Consider the following 22,215-nt stretch of genomic DNA (forward strand, 5'->3'; position numbering starts at 1 on the left):
TTCAGGATTTGAAATAGCTCAACTGGAATTCCATCACCTCCACTAGCTTTGTTCATAGTGATGTTTTCTAAGGCCCACTTGACTCCACATTCCAGGATGTCTGGCTCTAGGTCAGTGATCACACCATCGTGATTATCTAGGTAGTGAAGATCTTTTTTGTACAGTTCTTCTGTGTATTCTTGCCACCTCTTCCTAATATCTTCTGCTTCTGTTAGGGCCATACCATTTCTGTCCTTTATTGAGCCCATCTTTGCATGAAATGTTCCCTTGGTATCTCTAATTTTCTTGAAGAGATCTCTAGTGTTTCCCATTCTGTTGTTTTCCTCTATTTCTTTGCTTTGATTGCTAAGGAAGGCTTTCTTATCTCTCCTTGCTATTCTTTGGAACTCTGCATTCAGATACTTCTATCTTTCCTTTTCTCCTTTGCTTTTTGCTTCTCTTCTTTTCACAGCTATTTGTAAGGCCTCCCCAGACAGCCATTTTGCTTTTTTGCATTTCTTTTCCATGGGGATGGTCTTGATCCCCGTCTCCTGTACAGTGTCACAAACCTCCATCCATAGTTCATCAAACACTCTATCTATTAGATCTAGGCCCTTAAATCTATTTCTCACTTCCACTGTATAATCATAAGGGATTTGATTTAGGTCATACCTGAATAGTCTAGTGGTTTTCCCTACTTTCTTCAATTTCAGTCTGAATTTGGCAATAAGCAGTTCATGATCTGAGCCACAGTCAGCTCCCAGTCTTGTTTTTGCTGACTGTATAGAGCTTCTCCATCTTTGGCTGCAAAGAATATAATCAATCTGATTTCAGTGTTGACCATCTGCTGATGTCCATGTGTAGAATCTTGTGTTGTTGGAAGAGGGTGTTTGCTATGACCAGTGCATTCTCTTGGCAAAACTCTTTGCCCTGCTTCATTTCATATTCCAAGGCCAAATTTGCCTGTTATTCCAGGTGTTTCTTGACTTCCTACTTTTGAATTCCAGTCCCCTATAATGAAAAGGACATCTTTTTTGGGTGTTAGTTCTAAAAGGTCTTGTAGGTCTTTGTAGAACCATTCAACTTCAGCTTCTTCAGCGTTACTGGTTGGGGCATAGGCTTGGATTACCATGATACTGAATGGTTTGCCTTGGAAATGAACAGAGATCGTTGTCATTTTTGAGATTGCATCCAAGTACTGCATTTCGGACTCTTTTGTTGACTATGAGGGCTACTCCATTTCTTCTAAGGGATTCCTGCCTACAGTAGTAGATATAATGGTCATCTGAGTTAAATTCACCCATTCCAGTCCATCTTAGTTTGCTGATTCCTCGAATGTCGATGTTCACTCTTGCCATCTCCTGTTTGACCACTTCCAATTTGCCTTGATTCATGGACCCAACATTCCAGGTTCCTATGCAATATTGCTCTTTACAGCATCGGACCTTGCTTCTATCATCAGTCACATCCACAACTGGGTATTGTTTTTGCTTTGGCTCCATCTCTTCATTCTTTCTGGAGTTACTTCTCCACTGATCTCCAGTAGCATATTGGGCACCTACTGACCCTGGGAGTTCTTCTTTCAGCATCCTATCATTTTGCCTTTTCATACTGTTCATGGGGTTCTCAAGGCAAGAATACTGAAGTGGTTTGCCATTCCCTTCTCCAGTCACGGCTACGTCCAGGCAAACGAGTGCACATCTCTTAGGAAGGCTGCCACACTGCCTCTCACAGGCCTTTAACACGTCAGTGCTGTAAGTGACCTCGGTTTCATTAGTCTGTTGCTTCTGCCAGATGAGAAGCTGGCCTGAGCTCAGGGCCACGAAGCGCAAGAAAGCAAACTTCTAGGCATCGTATATCACCCTCAACTCAGTGAGGTGCTCAAACTCAGAGCTTCAGGAGCCGAGAGATGGCAGGTTCACTGGAGCTCACATTCCATGGGCCTCAGAGCTACTCTTCCCACCAGCTACCCTAGCGCGCCCAAGGGTGTGGGAGGCTGACCAGCTCCCCAGGGAGGCCCTGACGCACCTAAGTGAGGGAGACAGGTGCAAACCACTCAGGCCTTGGCATACCCCTGGCCACGGCAACTGGCTCCAGGGCGGCCAATCAGTGAGCAGCTCAGGTCTCTGAGGGCCCTGGGAGCTGCTCTTGCTGTGACGGAATGACCCTGCTAACACGGAGGAGGTGGAGAGACAGAAACCAGAACTCAGGACAGGGTGAAGCACCCCTAAAACTAACCTGAAACCCAGCCCGCCTCTGGCTTTCACATTTAAGCAGGCCAGTACGCTTCTCCTGCACCCTCTTCACTGGGTGTTTAAGCCAGTCTAAATTTGTTGCCTGAACCCAAAAGCATTCTAACTACACAGTCAATGGGTGGAAGAGCGAGCGAGGTCAGCTGTTACACATTTATACCGTTGTTTTTATCTTCTCCAAGGGCTTATAGTTTAATTCATTAAATGCACATCCGATAGGACACCACTATTTAAAAAAAAAACAACTTGTTTTTGCTTCTTATAAAAAGTTAGGAAATGAAGTGGTAACTTTTACCACCTTTTATCTCTTGGCTTTTCAGAACCTTCTGTAAAAACTCAAATGCTGGTCTCATATGGGAATTAGAAAGTACAGGAGAAAAACAAAGCCTCAGTTTAGGTTTTGCTAATGACATGACCCATGACCCCAGAAAAGTCCACCCCTGAGCCTGTTTTCCTCATTTGTAAAACCAGCATATTAGACATAGTAAAAATCCTTCCAACTTCCCAAATCCTAAAATTTCTTTTTTAAAACTGTACTTATTTCTGTTTTAAATTATAATTTTGAATCTTTGCTTTTATAACATATTGTTAATTGCTCATATGATTTGACTCATTTTTCTAGGCAAGAATGACATCCTGAACTGTAACAATGACCCCATGGAAAACACAGCCCCCTTTAAAATGGTTTCCAGAAATACACTATGAGAAAAAGAGAGAGAGAGAGAAGATTGCTTAACTATAGTCATTAAGACTATAGTTATGAGCGATCTGCCACCACAGCAAGAGTAAAACAAAGGAAACTGTACTGTCTGAAAACTGATGCAAGAAAAAAGACAAATTTTTCTCCTGACTTCCCAGTCTGCAGAGATAAGGACTCCCTTGCTAATAATGCCTGCTATGGAGCTGTCTGTCTCTATTCTGTCATACCCGAGAGCTAAGGCACTGAGGGGTCGCACCCACTCAAAGGCACAGGCCTCACCAAGCGCTGCCAAGACCGCATTACGTACCTCTCTGCGGTTGGCAATGTGGACAGCCGCGTGGTCCACATTCCCATCACACGCCCTCAGGCCAAGCCGAGCTTCCTGGGCACTAAATCCCAACTGCATCAGATTGTGAACTTTGGATGGATCAGTATATAGCTCTTTGAAGAGTTGACGTGCCTACGGACAGAGAAAAATACAAGGATCGTGTAACCATGAGCAACATTAAAGCTGAACACAAAGCTAACACTTAAAGGAAACTGGGCTGTACCCAATGTGAATTACGGTTTAGATAAAAACTCTAAACGTGACCAATGTCAACCACTGAGAGTGCAAACAGACAACACCCTCTCTGCTCACGGGACTTCCATGCAGGGTAACAGGAGAAAATAGGCCAAGGACCGTGGGAGGGGCTGGGATCCGTTTCCTCCTCTTTTTCTGGTAATGAAGTCCCCTGAAGTGGAGCTGGGGGCAGCCAACGGCCTTGGCTTGCCCTGGACTCTCCTGCGCCCTCTGCTGGCCGGAAAAGGCTCTGAGAGGAGCCACCCAACCCGCTCAGCAAGATGAGGGCTGGTAACTTGGAGCCAGTAAAAGCCACTGCCTCCGTAAGCTTTCCTTATTATAGCATCCTGCCTGCACTCACAGATACAAATATGTTCACGGCGGACGTGCAGGAGAGGGAAGCACACACCACAAAACACAGCGCAGGGGAAGGCGGCTCCGACTTCGGAGCCTCTTCTCTTACCTTGTTGAGATATTCATAAGCCTCCTCACCATTTCCACTGTGATAATTTCGGATGCCTTGAAGCAAGTAAAGTCTTAAAAACAGGACTTTCTCTTTTCCACAATTTCCCTAAAATTATTGGGAGAAAAAAATTATAAATCTCTCATTATAGGTCTATAATACATTTTTAATTCCCTTCCTCTCTACAGGGGCAAATGGCGTGACTAAACTGTTTCTATCTTCTCTGCTGATGATGCAAAAGTAAAGCTCGCAGGGGACAACGGCACTAATTGTCCCAAACAGAACCCCTATCTCCAGGCACCCAGGCCGGGACCCCACTGGGCAGGATGAAGTATGCAAAATCCCAAACTAGGAATATCTTGTGTTGCCCTGTGATTCCCAAGCAGAATTCTGATGACCCGTGGAAATCACCTGAGAAAAGTCCTTATTGTAAAGCCCAGCTCTGGAGCCGTGACTCACTCACATGAGCTGATCCTGTTCAAAGTGTTTGTTTTCTGCATTTAAATCTTTCACAAAATTCTACTTAATACAGCCACCAGCTCTCTCGATCAGGGTGATCCATGGGGTTGTGTGCCTAGAAAACTGTCACTTCTGGGCTAAATGCTGCACACATCAAAGGCATAGGCTAACTTTTAAAATGTTTATCAATCCCCTTAAAATATAGCTTAAGGGGACTTCCCTGGACTCCTACTGGTTAGGACACTGTGCTGCCAATGCAAGGGGCATGGGATGGATCCCTGGTTGGGGAATTAAGATCCCATATGCCCCCGTGGCATGGCCAAATGATACAAAAATAAAATAAAAGAGCTCGCTGCAAAGTACTATCACTGAACCTCCTTTGGCAGCAGTCTAAACACTTCAGCAGGAATAAACTCAGGTTCTAGAAAAGGGCTCAGCAATACCTACAACGGGCGACAGCAACGTACTTTTATGTGCAGCAGCCTCTGGTGATTTTCCCCGTAACACTTTCTGAAGCACTCCTGGGCCAGCTTCAGCTTCTTCTCGGCGTCGTCCAGGCACTCCAGCTGGCCCAGGCGGAAGTAGCACCACACTATGTCCAGCTGGAGCACCGCATAGTTGTCCACCGTGTCCAGCAGCTCTGTGCAGCACTCGCTGCCAAGAGACAGGACGTGGCGTCACTGGTGAGTAGCTTGACAAAGCCTTTTTTGTGAATTACTGGAATTTTTTTCCTCTGGTTGTTGGTGTATTTCCAAAGACTAAGACAGAGATCCCAATGTTTTTGAAGGGAACCCTACGTATAATCTGAATTCTTCCAATGAGGAAAGAAAGCAGTGAGGGTTCAGAAACAGAAGCTCAACATCATCTGCCTCGGGAAGGGGAGAGGACAGACGGACACACACACCCTTGCTATGTGGGGAAAGAGGCCTGGCGGGAAGCGGAAATTGGGGCCACTGGGTCGGTACTCCTCAGCAAACATGGGGAGACCATGCTTTAAAGCAGTGGTTTCCAACTCTGACTGCAAATTAGAATTACCAGGATGTGAGGAGGTTTTGTTTCCTTTTCCGTTTGTTTTTGTCTTAAAAAAAAAAAACAACAAACGGATGCTGGGACCCCACCAGAGCAATTGTAACAGAAGCTCTGGAGGTGGGGCCTGGATGCTGTGTTTCTAAAATCCTCCTCCTGTTGTTGTTTGGTTGCTCAGTTGTGTCCACTCTGTGTGAGCCCCTGGACTGTAGCCCACCAGGCTCCCCTGTCCATGCGATTTCCCAGGCAAGAATGCTGGAGTGGGTTGCCATTCCCTTTCTCCAGGGGATCTTCCCGAGCCACAGACTGAACTTGCACCTCCTGTCTCCTGCGTTGGCAAGTGGGTTCTTTACCACTGAGCCACCAGGGAAGCCCAAATCCCCCTAAGTGACTCTAATACACAGCCAAAGTGAGAATCAAGGCTTTAAAAAGGACACCAAAAAAAAAATTCTCCCTTTATGTGAATGCCTCAACTGATGAAGATTGGCAAAGACATTCATGTCCGGTGACATTAAGGTGGGAGGAAAGCAATCCAGAAAAACGCCAGGCTCTGAATGCCTAGCTGATCTTGGGGCCCATTGCTGAACCAGATACAAGCAGCAGGCAGGCGAGGCGACGGAGGGCTCACACAGATGGACTTTGAGACCACCTGACTTCCGGCTGTGATTACGTTAGAAATTCATAGTGCAATCTAGATCTCAAGCTTGAACCCCCTTCGGCAGGAAAGTAAAACATGGAACCATGCACGACACATCCACAAACGAGATCTCATCTGTTTCTGCTGGTCTCCTACTAAAAATCAGACTGTTTCACATCTTGCCCATCAAAATCTGCTTGGGAAAAATAAAAAAACAAAAGCGCTCTGTCATTTACACTTTAAAAAAAAAGCATTAGTCTCCTAAGCGGAATGCTTACATGCCAGGGTACACACTGGAGAATCCATTAGGACATAAGAATAACTGCTCAGGGCAGGATTTTCCTATTTACTTGTGGTTGCTTTGCTGGATCATTTCATCTTTGTGAATGTTCTGTAACATACACACCATCTTTTACACACACGCGCACACACACAGCTGTTTGACCAGGTGAGGGGCACCTTCTCCAAGTCTCTGCTTCGCCTGAGAACTTGACATTGAGGGGAGAGGAAGAAGTTCATGGGCCCTGAGTGGTGTAACTTTCCACTCCAGGTGAGACTGACTGATCTACCTGTAGACACCTTGCATTTCTGGGAGAGCCTACCCTGCCGTCCTCAGGAAAGCAGCTGGCATTCAGCACGGCTCTCCAAGTCCCACCTGTGTGAAGAGGCTCACTCGTGTAACACACCGAGAGCAAGGACAGAAAGTGCCTCCCTCCTTTCAGTTAAAAATAAAATCGCCAATACAAGTCTACCCAGGACAGAGTGTGTATGCAGCCAAAACCAAAACCAAAACACAGGCACAGGACTCATGTGAAGAAGGTCACTTCATTCTTTCAGTTGTAAAAAAGATAACGCATTTTATTCACATGGCAGCCTTATGATAAGAGATGCTATCACCTTATATAATAATTTTGGAATTGTTAGGACTACATTTGAACTTGATCATGTCACTCAGAAATGTAATGCCTTGATATAAAATTAGGTCTTAGAGTATGTTTTATTGATTTTGCTCTAGTAGCCTTAAGTCGATAGCCAATAAATTTTCATGTTAAAAACATTAAAGTCAATGTATAACATTGATTTAAATAAAATATACTGAGCCTCACTTTAGAAAAATTAAATCACATTTGGGCTTAAGTCAGTTATTTAATAGAAATCTACTATATTTCCCTTAAAAGTTTCACATTTTTACATGAGATATTAATTTCAAGAAAGGTGAGCTAAAGCTTGAAAGTGACAATGTTAGTCGCTCAGTCACGTCTGTCTCTTTGTGACCCCACGGACCGCAGGCCACCAGGCTCCTCTGTCCATGGGATTCCCCAGGCTAGAATGCTCCCCAGGCAAGAATACTGGAGTGGGTAGCCACGCCCTTCTCCAGGGGATCTTCCTGACCCAGGGATTGGACCTGGGTCTTCCGAATTGCAGGTGGATTCTTTACCATATGAGCCACCAGGGTAGCTTAGTATCTGCTTTTTTTAAAAAAAGGAAAGTTGGCTAAAAAGTCATTTATAGTTTTGTTACTGGCAGCAAGGAACTGGATTGTGTGCAGTTTTTTTTTTGTATTTCTTGTGCTTGGGTTCAGTGTGTGTGTGTTAGTCGCTCAGTCATGTCTGACCTTTGCGATCCCATGGACTATAGCCCACTAGGCTCATCTCTCCATGGAATTCTCCAGGCAAAAATACTGGAGTGGGTTGCCATTTCCTTCTCCAGGGGATCTTCCCGACCCAGGGATTGAACCCAGGTCTCCTGCATTACAGGCAGATGCTCTACTGTCTGAGCTAGTAAGTACAGTGAATCGTTGCTCAGGATGCAGTTAAAACGTCATCTAAGGTGGTGGTGTGATGCCTTGTTAGGTGGGACCAGAGCAGTCTGGAGGGTGAAACAAGTCCTCCTTCTGCTGCCACGCCCCACTGAATTCTCTATGGGGGGATGGCAGAGCCCTGGGGTGCCCTCTGCACTCACCATGCTGTCCCTCAGGCAGCTCCCTCCTCCCTGAGCTCCAGCTCGTGCACTCGGGGGAGACCGGGAGGCCCTTAGTAGGTTTCTCCTTCCCACGCTGAGGGCTAGGAATGCCAGGCAGTGAGCTGAAACCATCCACAGGCTCCCCCGAGTTTGTTTCCCCACCTCAGGGACCACCGTCCTGCATCGCCAGAAAACCACTGTTTGTATACAGTTTGCCCCGTGTCTCAGTTGAGGCAGGGGAGAGGAAACCCAGTCCCTGTCACTCCACCCTGGCCAAGAGCAGAACTCCCCTTTCTAGTTGAAAATGGGAGAGAAGCTGCTCTCAGGCCCGCTACGCACCACACCCCGAGATGTGCAACAGAGAGCTGGGAGAGAACTCGAGCTACTTAGAGAAGGCAGGAAGACGTCACGGGGGAAAGCAGACAGGACGTCTCTTCCGTCTCCACGCTGCCTTGGTTAAGAGTGGATCCCTTTGACGAAGAGAGGGAACTCGCACAGGAAGTATGCTAGTAAGCTGGCCTGAATAAACAGATTCCCCAGAAAAACATTTTCTACTTAAAAGGGCACCGATAATTATTATTGGGTTATTATATCTACTTCTCACTGAACATGTGAATGTACTGTGAACTGAAAAGAGAGTTGTTATTGTTTTTCAAGGGTTCCCTGAGACCTGAAAATGATTTCAAGGGTTTTTCCAGGGTTAAAAACAAAACAGAAAGGCCCATACAGACACATTAAGATCGACCGTGTCTTGATAACTGCTGAAGATGAATGCAAAGTCTATGGGACTCTTTATATTAGTCGCTATTATTATGTATGTTTGAGATTTTCCATAACAAAAAGTTAGAAACAACTGTGGAAGGAAATAAAAAACGTTTCTGAATTTAATGACTAACTTACAGCCTGCACTGCCTGGAGGCAGGAGAAGAAAACAGCAGAGGCACCAAGGCCCCGTTCTGGTTACTTCCCTGCCTCCCAAATATTTTAGAAAATAAATCCCCCTTTCTGCCTATGTTTAAGCTGGTTCACTTAAAACGCAAGGTGCTACTTGTACAGCTGGCAAACTAAAAATACCATTTATCTTGTTGAAGTATACTGTATATATTGGGAATTTCTCAAAATGGAAAAGAAAATACCACTAAAGCCATTACCTTTTGACCACTGCACACATCAAGTCTATCTCTCAAATGTTTCATCTGCCTGGATCATAGCGTCTCAGTATCATTTCCCATTAAGAGGCACCAGAGAAAGTGCTGGGGCAGGAAACAGCCAGGGTGAGTCTGGACCAGCTTTGGACAAGAGAGAGTACAAAGGCCAGCGCATCAGGGCAAAGGGCTGCAGGACCACCTGCCCACTGAAGATGGCCACCACAAGCACTGAGCCATGAGCTCATATTGACACTTAAAAAAAAAAAGGCAAGGAAGCCTCACCAGTGATGTCATCTTTAGAAGATGCTAGGGAAGCCACTCATTTATTCTGAAAACAAGAAAATAAGGAGAAAGAACCAAGCATTTTGTTCTGTCTTTCTGTACAAACTGTACCTCAGGAGAACCAAGCGACTGATGAGGGAAAGTCTTTTTCAAATGAATTCCAGCAATAAACACGAAGGAATAACGAGCTATCATTATTCTGAGCCCCTATGAAACAATGGATTTGGAGAATGATCACCAACGTGTATACCAAAACCATCAGGCGAAAAGCTGATGGGGACTGCAGAGTCAGTTGTAGTTCAGGTAGGCAACACATCATAAGAAACAGACATGAAATCCTACGTGCTTGTTGTAAAAAAAAAAAAATTAGCGCAATAAGTTTATAAAACTCTTTAGCGATCAATTAGAAATACAATGGGGAGAAAGAGTTCACCGGTCAGTCTACATCATAACTATCCTTTGACATGAACCATCTCGGGGGAAGCCTGAAGTCTGGGGCGCACAGGGTTGGGGAAGGTGCTGTGTGTGACTGCCGCCCTCCTCCAAACTGGACTCCACCAAGGACAAAAGTGCCTACCAGAAATATTTGTCAGCGTCCAACAGACATGGCAAGGCTATTCCATATTCTTTTCTTTTCAGGAAAGCTCTGCCCTTCTCATGATATCCCATAGCTAACATAAGGGCCTAGGGAAAAATAAGGATTTAAAAAAACATCACTTTAAATTATAAGAAAACAAATTATATTAAAAGCATATTAAGTCTAAAGAAATAAAAGAACGTGAAAACAAACAAACCAACCCAAGATCACAACGAAATCTAAAAGTCAAAATTAAGGAAAACAGAATTAAAGCTTCATCTCATTTAAACTCTGAAACAAGAACTCCATTTAGTGAGTCTGTCCCTTTGAGGGACACTTAATGTGCCCGTCCCTTTGTTTGCATCAGTTTATTTTAGTATCTGCTGATCTGGGTCTATTTCTAGTATCCATAAGACTAAACGTATTTTAAAGAAGCCAGTGACAACTGTACCCTTTTTAGAAACATTCATTCATTCATTTCACTTTCTATTCCTAATTGGGTTTTTCTCTGAAGAATCTGTCAACTGTAGCATTTCTGAAACAATTTTTGTAAGACGATCCAAATTTCCTTAAAATTCATTAATATTTTTAGATTTGAATTCTTATATAAATATTGTTAATGTTTTCCACAAAGATCTAAATATTATTAATATGAGAATACAATACTTACAGTGGGAAAATAATTACCATAAAAAATCAACTGAGAGTTACAAAGTTCTCTTATTAAAATTTAACTTTAAACAATGTAACCCATACAGTGAAACCTACTCAAAAATGTCCTTTAAAGACCAAAAAATTAAAATCAACATGACCCACAGCCACTAAAGCTTTTCATGTAAGAAGCTACTGGATTCCAGCTCAGAGACTGATCTCACGGGCCAAGTTGCAGAGGTGGCTAGAAAGACCCCCTTGGAAACGCTCCAAGGTAAAGCCGCGTCCCCTTACTCCAATTAGAGAGCGGGGCTGCAGGGCCAGAGGGAAGAGGCGGAAGAACCACCTGTCAGGCTTTTCCCAACTACGCAGCCCCCGCTGCCATTCTGATCCACCCCCTAGGGCATGTGGCCTCGAGGAAGATGGACTGCACCAGGACAAGCACTGCCACAGGAAGCCACTGCTCCAGGACAGGGAGGTCCTGCCATTCCGCACTGAACTCACCGGGTGGGCCAGCAGGATCGTAGGTGACATTCTCTTGTTTATCAACTGGAGACAGAAAGCTGTTCCTAGTCCTTTATGTAACATTCCAAGACAAAATAGGTAGAATCCACTTCTGTTCTGACAGCAAATCAAAGAGCAAGCCACACGTTTCTTACAGAACTTACCTTTCTTTCTGATGGAGGGATTCTGATTGATCTGCCTGTCTGGTTAGCTATGTCTAAGTATGGTGTGGCTTCTGGATCCACCACCATCTCAGCTGCAAAAAGCCAAGAGGGACTCCATTAGTTCAAGGTTAAAAAGCAGTGATGGGGGCATAAAAAATGTGAGACTGTTGGGAAAGAAAGGCCAATGAGAACTGTGATACCCCCAACTCTCCACCCCCGAGCCCAGCCCATTCTCGCCGCCCCCTTCGAGGACTTGAGCAGAAAAGTCTGAAGCTCTGTGCACCTCTCTCCGCAAGGATCTCCAGTCCTCTTTTAGTCCTCTGAATTCTTTTTTCTTCTAGCTTGGCTTCATTTCGCTTTTCTTCTTCAACCTGGACATTTTTTCTCACGTCTTCTTCAGACTGTTTTAGTTCCAGAACCATAGCTTTCACATTGTGGGTCACTCCCTGCTCCTTAAGCGTTTCCCCTGTCACAATCAGAAACGCATGTTATAAAGAGTCAGGAAGTGCCCTGGGTAACAGGGCATCTTCTCTGTCACATGGAATTCTCCAGCCTGCATTAGCCCTTGCAAACCACCATGCCACGACTGCTAAGAGTGTGTTTAAATCTGGTTGTTTAATTGCATTAACTGTTAAGCACGGGTTAAAATCAGTCAGTGAAATGAGCTGACTATATTAATCCTTTTCAATATTCTTTATTCTCATCCTAAAATCAAGTCAAAGCAATCACTGTCTGAGAATCTACTCTAGAGACAGCACTCTGCTAGGCAACACAAGAGGAAAATGAGGAAGTCCCGCAGGTGAATTCTCCTACCTCCAGCTAGAGGCATAATCCAGTTCTCAGCCATGGGCCAGGAGCCAGAGTGCAGGAGCACACTGGGAGAGGGGATTTACTGAAGTGGTAAAAACAAATACCTTGGGTTCCATCCCTTCTTAACCCTGTGGCCCTGAATAAACCACTTATTGTCCATGTTCTCAGACACAAGATAGGAGTAAAGACAGAGGTGGAAAGTCAATGAAACAGAATGAAGGAGAATACTAACAAAATCAAAAGCTGGCTCTATGAAAAAAGTTAATCAAACATACAAACCTAATAAAAACAAAGTCAAAATGCAAATAAAATGAAAAAGGGTAAATACAGATCAGAAACATTATAAAATAACGAAGTAATATTATGAACTACAAACATAAATTTGAACATTTCTGGAAAACTCTAATTGAACATACCTTCATAGACATACATATACACATGCATACAAACATACATATATGTATTTAGAAACTCAACAACCATTCTAACATTTATGCTGAAAAATAAAGATCCATCAGCAGCCAAGCTACCTTGATAAAGAAGAGCCATGAGTGGTACTCATCCTACTAGATTTTAAAACTAAAGCCACAATAATTAAAAACACACCAACAACTCTATGGTTCTGGCTCAGGAACAAAGCTACAGGTAAATGAAAAGAGCAGAAAGTACAGAAACACGGCCCTAATAAGGGGACACCAAAAACGAGCGTGTCTACTGAGGACACGTTTAGAGGGGCACCCCACTCCAGTATTCCTGCCTGGAAAATCCCGTGGACGGTAGAACCTGGTAGGCTACGTCCATGGGGTTGCAAAGAGTCAGACACGACTGAGCAACTTCACTTTCACTATCGGGAGAAAACTAAAGCTGGAATCCAGCTTTTACATATAGAGAGGGACTCTGAATAGATAAAGACTTCATATAAGAAACTGTAGAAGACTATCCATGTGGTCCTGCGGTTGGAGAAAGAACTCCTTAAAACGCCAACAACAAGGCAAAAATCTGCTGGATTTGCTAACGTCAGAATCGAAGATTTCTGCACAACGAAGGATGCCACACACAGAGCCAACACAGAGGCGAGACGCCACAAAATGCCCCCTAAAGCAGGCCACAGGCACGGCCGGCAGGAGTGCTGGAAAGAAAGACCGGGGCTGGGCTGGGGAGGCTGCATTCCAACCAGGCTGGGATGTGGACCTCTCTTTGGAGGCCACGGGAACCTACTGGAAACCAAACAGACACAGCACCTGCCTGAACTGCTCCAGAAGCTAACTGGGCTCCCCAGTCCATTCACGTCCCCTTCATATCCACTGCCCTACTGCAGCCAAAGTGACCTCTGAAACACAAATATAATTGTGGGTCACTCCGCAGCATCAATGGCTTTCCCCCTACCTAGAGAGAAACGCAAATATGAATGAGATTCGAACCCAGGCTTTCTCAGCTGTACTATGGCATTGTGAGCTGGATAAGTCTTTTAATACTTATTTTCATTTATTTATTAGCTGTGCCGGGTCTTAGCTGTGGCATATAAACTCTCAGCTGTGGCATGTGGGGTCTAGTTCCCTGATCAGGGACTGAACTCAGGGCCCCGCATGGGAAGCGCAGTCCCAGCCACTGGACCACTAGGGAAGCCCTGTGTAAGAGCTCTTCTGCCCTTGATGCTCAGCACCATCCCTAGTCTCCTCCCACTAACTGTTAGGAGCACAGCCTCCTCTGGCCCCCTGCTACCAAGTCATGACAACCAAAAATGTCTCTATGCGTGTGTGCTAAGTTGCTCAGTCCTGTCTGACTCTTTGTGACTCTATGGACTGTAGCCCACCAGGTTCCTCTGTCCATGGAATTCTCCAGGCAAGAGTACTGGAGTGGGCTGCCATTTCCTTCTCCATGGATCTTCCTGACCCAGGGATCAAACCTGCGTCTCTGACATCTCCTGCACTGGCACTGGCGGGCAGATTCTTTACCACTAGCACCAGCTGTCTCCAGACATTGCCAATGTCCCCTGCGTGGCAAAATCACCCTGGGTTAAGGACCGCCACTACTGGCTTTACCACGTGGCCTCTGCCTGCTCTCCATCCTTAAGAAGCACTAGTTTCTCCTCACCGTCCACACTCAGATTCGCCAGGCCTCTCCAATCCCTCACACGACAGAGCTCTGCCTGAGGCTCTCTGCGGGAGTGCTCCCCGCCGCAGCCCCTGCCGTGCTCACTCAGACGGAGAGAAGGGCCATCTCCCTTGCAGCACACCCTGACTCCCGTCCTGCAGCATCCCATCAGACCTCCACTGAGCATCAAACTCTAAAATAACTGGCTTTACATTATACATGTGAGAAAGCCACCCCAAAGTTTTGAATAGAGGAAGAGTGAAGAGGAAAAAGATACAAAGTCAGTATTTCTCTAGTAATTTGATTTTAAAAATTCTGCATACTGTGCTGTAACATACCTAGCTGAAGTTGTTTCTTATTTATGACAATTTTGATGTAATTTTCTTGAAATCCAAAGGTTTCCGCTATTCTGTAAAATAAACCAGAGAACTATAGATAACCCAGTTTGTTATGTATTATCCACTAAACAGATTTTTACCGTGACAGCTATTTTAGACATTCTTCTCAGAAACACCCTGTATTACAAATTTCTGATGCACAAACATTACTTCAGATAGAGCGAGCTTACTAGATGGCTATTTGAAACTGTGTCAGAGACCATATCCTTTTGTAAACTATCTGTTTTACTGCTTGGTTCCTCGTGAAGCACAGACCATGGGTGCTGTGTATCCGTTTGAACAGGAGGGCCCTAGCTGCAGGAGAGAATACCCATCCCCGACACCTCCTGTGGTCTCCCTGCAGGAGCCCCTAATGGGGCAGTTGTTCATACAATCTTCCACTCACTATGTGCTGAGTGGACGAGGTTTCCTGAACCCAGCTCTAACAGCCCTGATACAGACCAAAGAAGAAAATGTGGAAAATCAGCTGGGGAAACACAGACTACCTAGCCCTGGAGGCAATCAAAACACTTACCACTGAGAAATGTTCAAGGATATCAAACAACTGACCAGGTCTCAAAAGTCAGATTTTCACTGGAATGTGACAGGCCAGTATTTTTTTTCTTTTTACAGATGGGCCAACAGCCTGAAACTGGCCAAACTACTTCACTGAACATCACAGCAAGCCACTGGTGCATTAAGGCATAAAATTCAAAACTAATGATCTGGCCAGTATCAGGCTGCCTCCTATCTCTATCACTTACTGATTCAAACATGGACCAAGCACACACATCCAGGGTTCCCACCTGCTCTCAAGTCACACGTGAGTAAAGGAGACTGGTCCAAGTCCTGGCTTTGCCCTAAAATGCCAGTGAGCCTGAACAAGCCCTTCAGCCTCAAAGCCTCAGTTTCCCCTCCACTGTGCGACGAGGCTCACATCTGCCTCACGGGAAGGACCAAACGAGCAGGTGTAAGGGAGCTGAGCGCCCCTGGGCCACAGACACACGGATACTTACTTAGACCTCAGTTCTCTGCCAGTGATGTGCAGGTGGGTCTCCAACAAGTTTTTCCTATCCTGTATAAAAATAAAGACAAAACGCACTTGACCTTGACACTTTTGGGAACTGTTACCCTGCCTATAAAACCAGACAAGTTGATATCAGACGATGTAAAAACACGCAGGTCTCTCTGGGTAAGGACTAAAAGAACACGTGCCTGGCAGGAAGCTACTGAACAAAACCTGCCCGTGACCCAGCAGTCCTCGCGGGGGCAGCAGTGTGGCCCACAGGCCGGGCTTCCGCCTCTGGGGGCAGGTCTGCTGGGAGAGGGGCAGGTCCTGTTCTGCTCCAGGGCGCTGCCTCTGCTCCACGAGGACCCACCCACAACCTCGGCGCCAGGACCACCTCGGCGCGCACCCACCGCAGCCACCGAGAAGGGAGCGGCAGGACAGCTTTTGGCACCTCTCCTTCCCCGACGGCTGGGCTTCAGAAGGAAACATGGACTCACTGGGGCCACCAAGGACGAGACCGTGCAAATCACCTGCTCGGATCCCACACTCACCAATCAGCTTTCTGATCGGTGGTCTGCTGTCCTGGGCACTTGGTACTGGCAGCTGCTGCTAGGTCACTTCAGTCGTGTCCGACTCTGTGTGACCCCACAGAGAGGAGTCTGTATATACACACTGCCTTTTAAACTCATGAACTGGCATTCTGAGGTAGATACATATATAAGGTCCTTTTTCTCATCAAGTTCTTTATTCTTCCTAGAAATTTTTAACAGCTTTATAGGGATGTAACTTGCATATCTTAAAGTTTCCTGTTTAAAGTATAAGAGTCGATGGTTTCTGGTGTGTTTACAGAGAGCATTTTCGCTACCTCCTCACCAAACATGCCCTATCCTCCTACTCCCTCCCGCTTCCCACCCCAGACAACCATAAACTATGTTCTTTCTCTATGGATTTGCCTATTCTAGATATTTCATATAAATGGAACTACACAGTATGTGGTCTTTTGTGTCTGGCTTCTTTCTAAACGTTTCTGAGTGTCGCAGCATATCAGTACTTTGCTCCTTTCATGGCTGAGTAACTCACTTTATGGGGGCACCCCATTTGTCCACCAGCAGGCATTAGGGCTGTTTCCACCGTAGGCCACTGTGAACAGAGTTTTTGTACAGTTTTCACTTCTCTTGAAGTAAAACAGCTGAGTCACAGGGTAATCCTGATACACACTTATTTTCATTTCTTCTGAGAATAATGAACCCTTCTCAGTCCTACGGGGCAGCCCCCTCTGGGTGCCCTGCCTCCGTGACACTTCTGGACTTCAACTCCTGAGGACGTGCCCGGGACACAAGGTGGCTCCATGCACGGCAGCCCCGCCTGGGCACTCAGCTGACCGTGCTCTGGCTCCACCAGCAAAGAAAAAGAAAGATGAATTCCTGTGTGATGTGTCCTACTGCCTACAGTTTCAGAAAACCTGAAGTAATCTTTTATTCCCCATTTTTGCTAAACGATTGTTCAAACTCTAGAAAAGGCAAGACTGTGATGCATAGCTCTGTGATGCCTGGAGCCCAGACTACCTTGTAGATGCTCCAGTTTTAAGAATCCATAAAATTAACTTTTAGGTTTATTAATGTTCAATATGTAAAGCAACTTAAAAGAATTTTATCTTTGGATTGTAACTTCAAAAAGAACTCATTATTTCTTTAATCACATCACTAAGGTAACTGAGCATGAATAACTTTGTAAATCTGGGGAACCTACTCACTTTTTTTAACCGTGCAGGTAGAAAGACTTCGATTGTGGCAATCCCCGTCGTTTTGTAGTGCTCGTTTCCTGTGCCACGCTCGACTGCTTTGCAACGTATTTCTTCCATTATCTCTTCTACTTCATTTTCACAACATTCTAGCTTGTCAGAGTACTTCTTAGCAAGGTCCTATGAAGAAAAATTGAAGGAAAAAAAAAACCCCACAGATCAATGCAGTACTAACTCAAAGAACAGCGAAACACACAGCGGTGCACACAAGAACCTAAGGCGAGCCCACCGACGAGCAGCGTTCGGCCCTGTTACAGTGAGATCCAGACAGTGGCTTGACATCTTGAGAGGCACAGAGTTTAGAGGATCCAGGAAAAAATTAAAACGAAGGGTAGGAAAACAGGCTCCCTAGAGAAAGTGAAAATAGTTGGGATTACGCTGGGGGAAAAGAAAGGCAGGTGGCAACTCATGTGACTGCAGTACACATCAGTACGAGAGTGCCTTAAGGAGCACTGAGCCGTTCACCACCGCGGAGTGCGGGCAAACATCTTACCGTTCACCAGCGCAGAGTGCGGGCAAACGTCAGTACGAGAGTACCTTAAGGAGCACTGAACCATTCACCACTGCACAGTGCGGGCAAAAAACAAAAACAGAACAGCTTCTATCTTTTCTAATTTGTGAGAACAACTCAGCTTAGATGATGGTCTAAGTATGTATTTCTAATAAGGGAGATGTTCTTGATATATAAAAGTTACAAAGCAGATCAGAATATCTTTTTTAAAAATTCATATAAACCTATTTATAATACACACTTTAAATAAACAATCACATAGGAAATGACCGGAAGAAAACACCAATATTGGTGATATGTATAATGTATTTTTGAAAACACTATCATTTTTGTGGTTAATTATATACATACAGCTTTTTTCAAGAGTATACATTATTTTTAATCTCTGGAAAACACAGAAGCCTTTTCAATAAAAATACTTCAAAAAAACTTTCTATAATTCTCTAGAAAACATAAACATAATTACCTTGTGAAGGTTTTTTTTTTACCCCTTCTGACACCAATCAATTCTGACACCAACTGGATATCCTACAATTCAACTCTGTCACGAATGATGGAGTTACTGAATCAGAGGCAGACGCCACAGGCTAAGGGCTCAATCCCACAGGCCTGCCCTCGTTTCAGGCAGCAGGTAAGCAGGTCCCCAGGTTGCCCACACTTCTGTCTGACTGGGCTCACAGCTGAGGGCTCCTACAAGCCCCGCCCCTTGTGACAATTTGCTAGAACAAACACCACAGAACTCAGGAAAATGCTCCCCTTATTTTTATAATTCATTATAAAGAGAAGGAATGGACACCCAGATGGAGGTGCACGCATGGCAGAGCCCGGAAGGGTCCCGACAGGACCAGAGGACTCTGCTGCCTGTGCTGTGCTCCTCTCTGGCCAACGGACGCATCTGCCCATCTGGAAGCCCACGATCTGTCACTTCAGGGTTTTCAGAGGCTCCATTATACGGACATGACTGACTGAATCACTGACCGCTGCTGACCAGTGGGATCTCCTGTGCCCTCTGGCCTCCCCAGAGGCTGGAGCAGGGTGGGGCTGAAAGTTCCATGCTTCTGATAACAGTTTGGTCCTGCAGGCAAGGAGCCCATCCTGAAAGCCCCCAGCACCTTTGTGCTGTGCTTAGTCACTCAGTCACGTGAGCTCAGACTCCTTGTGACCTCATGACTGTAGCCCGCCAGGCTCCTCTGTCCATAGGGATTCTCCAGGCAAGAACACTCGAGTGGTACCCTCCTCCAGGGGATCTTCTTCCCAAACCCAGGGATGGAACCAAGGTCTCCTGCACTACAGGCAGATTTTATGCCCACTGAGATACCACAGAAGCCCATTAACATCAGTACTTACATCTAATAAACATCAGCCAGGTACTGGACACATATTCTCTCAGACACTCACAGCAACCTAATCATGGAGGTACCACGGCCCCCGTTTCATAAGTGATGAGAGTGGGACCAGAGATCTCCCGCAACTCGCTGAGGCCAACAGGCAGCAGCAGAACTGCGCCTGCACACCTTGACCTCAGAGCCCAGGCTCCCTCCTCTGATCGGAGCCCAGCTAAGCAACCAGGGAGTTCCCTCTGGGCAGGAGAGCACAGGCCGGGTCACCAGGGTACCTGTGCTTGCCTGACTCAACGGGGGTAATTTTCCCGTGGGACAGAGGGCCTTCTCGAGGATGCTAATTATAGCCCTAATAAAACAGATTTCGCTTTCAATTATGAGCTATCTTCAAGTGCACTGGCTCCCACATGTCAGCATTTCCTTACCCCTCAGCCTTTAAGTGGTCAGGGTCTGTTAAAGATATTTATATGAGAGGAAAGGCAAATTTAAAGGAATCCTTCAGTGAATCCTTTTCTAAATTAGAAAATAAAAAAAACTGAACAGGAGCAATCAACATTTGATATCTCCAACCCCTCTAAATCTCTACTCTCTGCCGGTCGGCTTCCACACGGACATTCTGAAGTTCCTATCAAAATCGTTCAGTGTCTCCACCTCACCAAGCCCCTTCCTCAATTACCTGAACTTGACCTGTCAGCAGCCGTGGACACAGCGGACTCTCCAGCCTCCTCATTTGGTTTCTACACCCTCTCCTCCTTCCTTCCACCTCGACTGCTCCTTCGCTGCCCCTTCCACCTGGCTCCTGTCATCTCTCCAAACTCTAAACACTGAAGTGACCCAGGACTCAGCCTTCACACAACTTTCCTTCCTCTACTTGTTTGCTTAGTGATGTCAGCCAGGCTCACTGCTTCAAGCCACACCTATACATCACCAACTCGCTCCAGAATACCTCTGGCTGATACCTCGACCTTGAACTCTCAGACTTGTTTTGCCCAAAACTAAGCACTTGATCTGGTGATGGAAGTAAAGTCCGATGCTGTAAAAAGCAATACTGCATAGGAACCTGGAATGTTAGGTCCACGAATCAGGGTAAATTGGAAGTGGTCAAACAGGAGATGGCAAGAGTGAACGTCGACATTTTAGGAATCGGTGAACTAAGATGGACGGGAATGGGTGAATTTAACTCAGATGACCACTATATCTACTACTGTGGGCAAGAATCCCTTAGAAGAAATGGAGTAGCCATCATAGTCAACAAAAGAGTCCGAAATGCAGTACTTGGATGCCATCTCAAAAACAAAAGAATGATCTCTGTTCATTTTCAAGGCAAACCATTCAATATCACAGTAATCCAAGTCTATGCCCCAACCAGTAATGCTGAAGAAGCTGAAGTTGAACGGTTCTATGAAGACCTACAAGACCTTTTAGAACTAACACCCAAAAAAGATGTCCTTTTCATTTTTGGGACTGGAATGCAAAAGTAGAAGTCAAGAGATACCTGGAGTAACAGGCAAATTTGGCTTTGGAATACGGAATGAAGCACGGCAAAGGCTAACAGAGTTTTGCCAAGAGAATACACTGGTCATAGCAAACACCCTCTTCCAACAACACAAGAGAAGACTCTACACATGGACATCACCAGATGGTCAACACCGAAATCAGACTGATTATATTCTTTGCAGCCAAAGATGGAGAAGCTCTATACAGTTAGCAAAAACAAGACCGGGAGCTGACTGTGGCTCAGATCATGAACTCCTTATTGCCAAATTCAGACTGAAATTGAAGAAAGTAGGGAAATCCACCAGACTATTCAGGTATGATCTAAATCAAATCCCTTACAGTTATACAGTGGAAGTGACACACAGATTCAAGGGATCAGATCTGATACACAGAGGGCCTGACAGGAGGCAGTGATCAAGACCACCCCCAAGAAAAACAAATGCAAAAAGGCAAAATGGTTGTCTGAGGAGGCCTTACAAATAGCTGTGAAAAGAAGAGAAGCGAAAGGCAAAGGAGAAAAGGAAAGATATACCCATTTGAATGCAGAGTTCTAAAGACTAGCCAGGAGAGATAAGAAAGCCTTGCTCAGTGATCAATGCAAAGAAATAGCGGAAAACAATAAAATGGGATAGAGATCTCATCAAAAAAATTAATTCCCTGGTGGCTCAGACAGTAAAGCGTCTGCCTACAACATGGGGGACCCAGGTTTAACCCCTGGGTCGGGAACATCCTCTGGAGAAGGAAATGGCAACCCACTCCAGTACTCTTGCCTGGAAAATCCCATGGACAGAGGAGCATGGCAGCTATAGTCCATGGGCTTGCAAAGAGTCAGACTCCACTGAGCGACTTCACTTTCACTTCCAAGAAACTTAAGAGATACCAAGAGAACATTTCATGCAAAGATGGGCACAATAAAAGACAGAAATGGTACGGATCTAACAGAAGCAGAAGGTATTAAGAAGAGATGGCAAGAATACACAGAAGAGCTATACAAAAATTATCTTCATGACCTGGATAACCACAATAGTGTGATCACTGACCTAGAGCCAGACATCCTGGAATGTGAAGTCAAGTGGGCCTTAGGAAGCATCACTACGAACAAAGCTAGTGGAGGGGATGGAATTCCAGTTGAGCTATTCCAAATCCTGAAAGATGATGCTGTGAAAGTGCTGCATTCAATATGCCAGCAAATTTGGAAAACTCAGCAGTGGCCACAGGACTGGAAAAGGTCAGTTTTCATTCTAATTCCAAAGAAAGGCAATGCCAAACAATGTTCAAACTACCGCACAATTGCACTCATCTCACACACTAGCAACGTAATGCTCAAAATTCTCCAAGCCAGGCTTTAGCAATATGTGAACCGAGAACTCTCAGATGTTCAAGCTGGATTTAGAAAAGCCAGAGGAACCA

At 45.3% G+C, this 22,215-nt stretch overlaps 2 protein-coding genes across 15 annotated transcripts in view; one reads left to right on the top strand and one right to left on the bottom strand.

Moving 5' to 3' along the window:
• The window catches only part of WDR86 (WD repeat domain 86), a 44,054-nt gene extending 36,850 nt beyond the window's left edge, over positions 1-7,204 (top strand). The window contains exon 7 of one of the 2 annotated variants that reach the window (XM_086394858.1): positions 2,854-7,204. In XM_086394858.1, the coding sequence (XP_086250984.1) occupies positions 2,854-2,871 (18 nt within the window). In that variant the 3' untranslated portion in view covers positions 2,872-7,204. The remainder of the gene's footprint in view (positions 1-2,853) is intronic. The other variant, XM_086394857.1, reaches the window with a different exon arrangement.
• Positions 1-22,215, bottom strand: part of NUB1 (negative regulator of ubiquitin like proteins 1) — a 35,473-nt gene that overhangs the window by 7,384 nt on the left and 5,874 nt on the right. For 7 of the 13 annotated variants that reach the window (XR_015161919.1, XM_086394849.1, XM_086394841.1 and 4 more), the window contains exons 3-11: positions 17,410-17,577; positions 15,664-15,722; positions 14,609-14,679; positions 11,650-11,832; positions 11,367-11,458; positions 10,048-10,154; positions 4,883-5,069; positions 3,957-4,064; positions 3,239-3,391 (exon numbers count right to left, since the gene is read on the bottom strand). Coding sequence is in view for 11 of the 13 variants with exons in the window: in XM_086394849.1 (XP_086250975.1) it covers positions 3,239-3,391; positions 3,957-4,064; positions 4,883-5,069; positions 10,048-10,154; positions 11,367-11,458; positions 11,650-11,832; positions 14,609-14,679; positions 15,664-15,722; positions 17,410-17,577 (1,128 nt within the window). In the remaining 2 variants the exon portion in view is untranslated. Of the gene's footprint in view, positions 1-3,238; positions 3,392-3,956; positions 4,065-4,882; positions 5,070-10,047; positions 10,155-11,366; positions 11,459-11,649; positions 11,833-14,608; positions 14,680-15,663; positions 15,723-16,736; positions 16,797-17,409; positions 17,578-22,215 lie in introns of all 13 variants that reach the window. The other 6 variants (XR_015161918.1, XM_086394846.1, XM_086394840.1 and 3 more) reach the window with 1 other exon arrangement.

Source organism: Bos grunniens, chromosome 4, assembly GCF_055505025.1.
Source record: "Bos grunniens cultivar Pamir isolate PY7600 chromosome 4, Bosgru_T2T1.0, whole genome shotgun sequence".
NCBI lineage: Eukaryota > Metazoa > Chordata > Mammalia > Artiodactyla > Bovidae > Bos > Bos grunniens.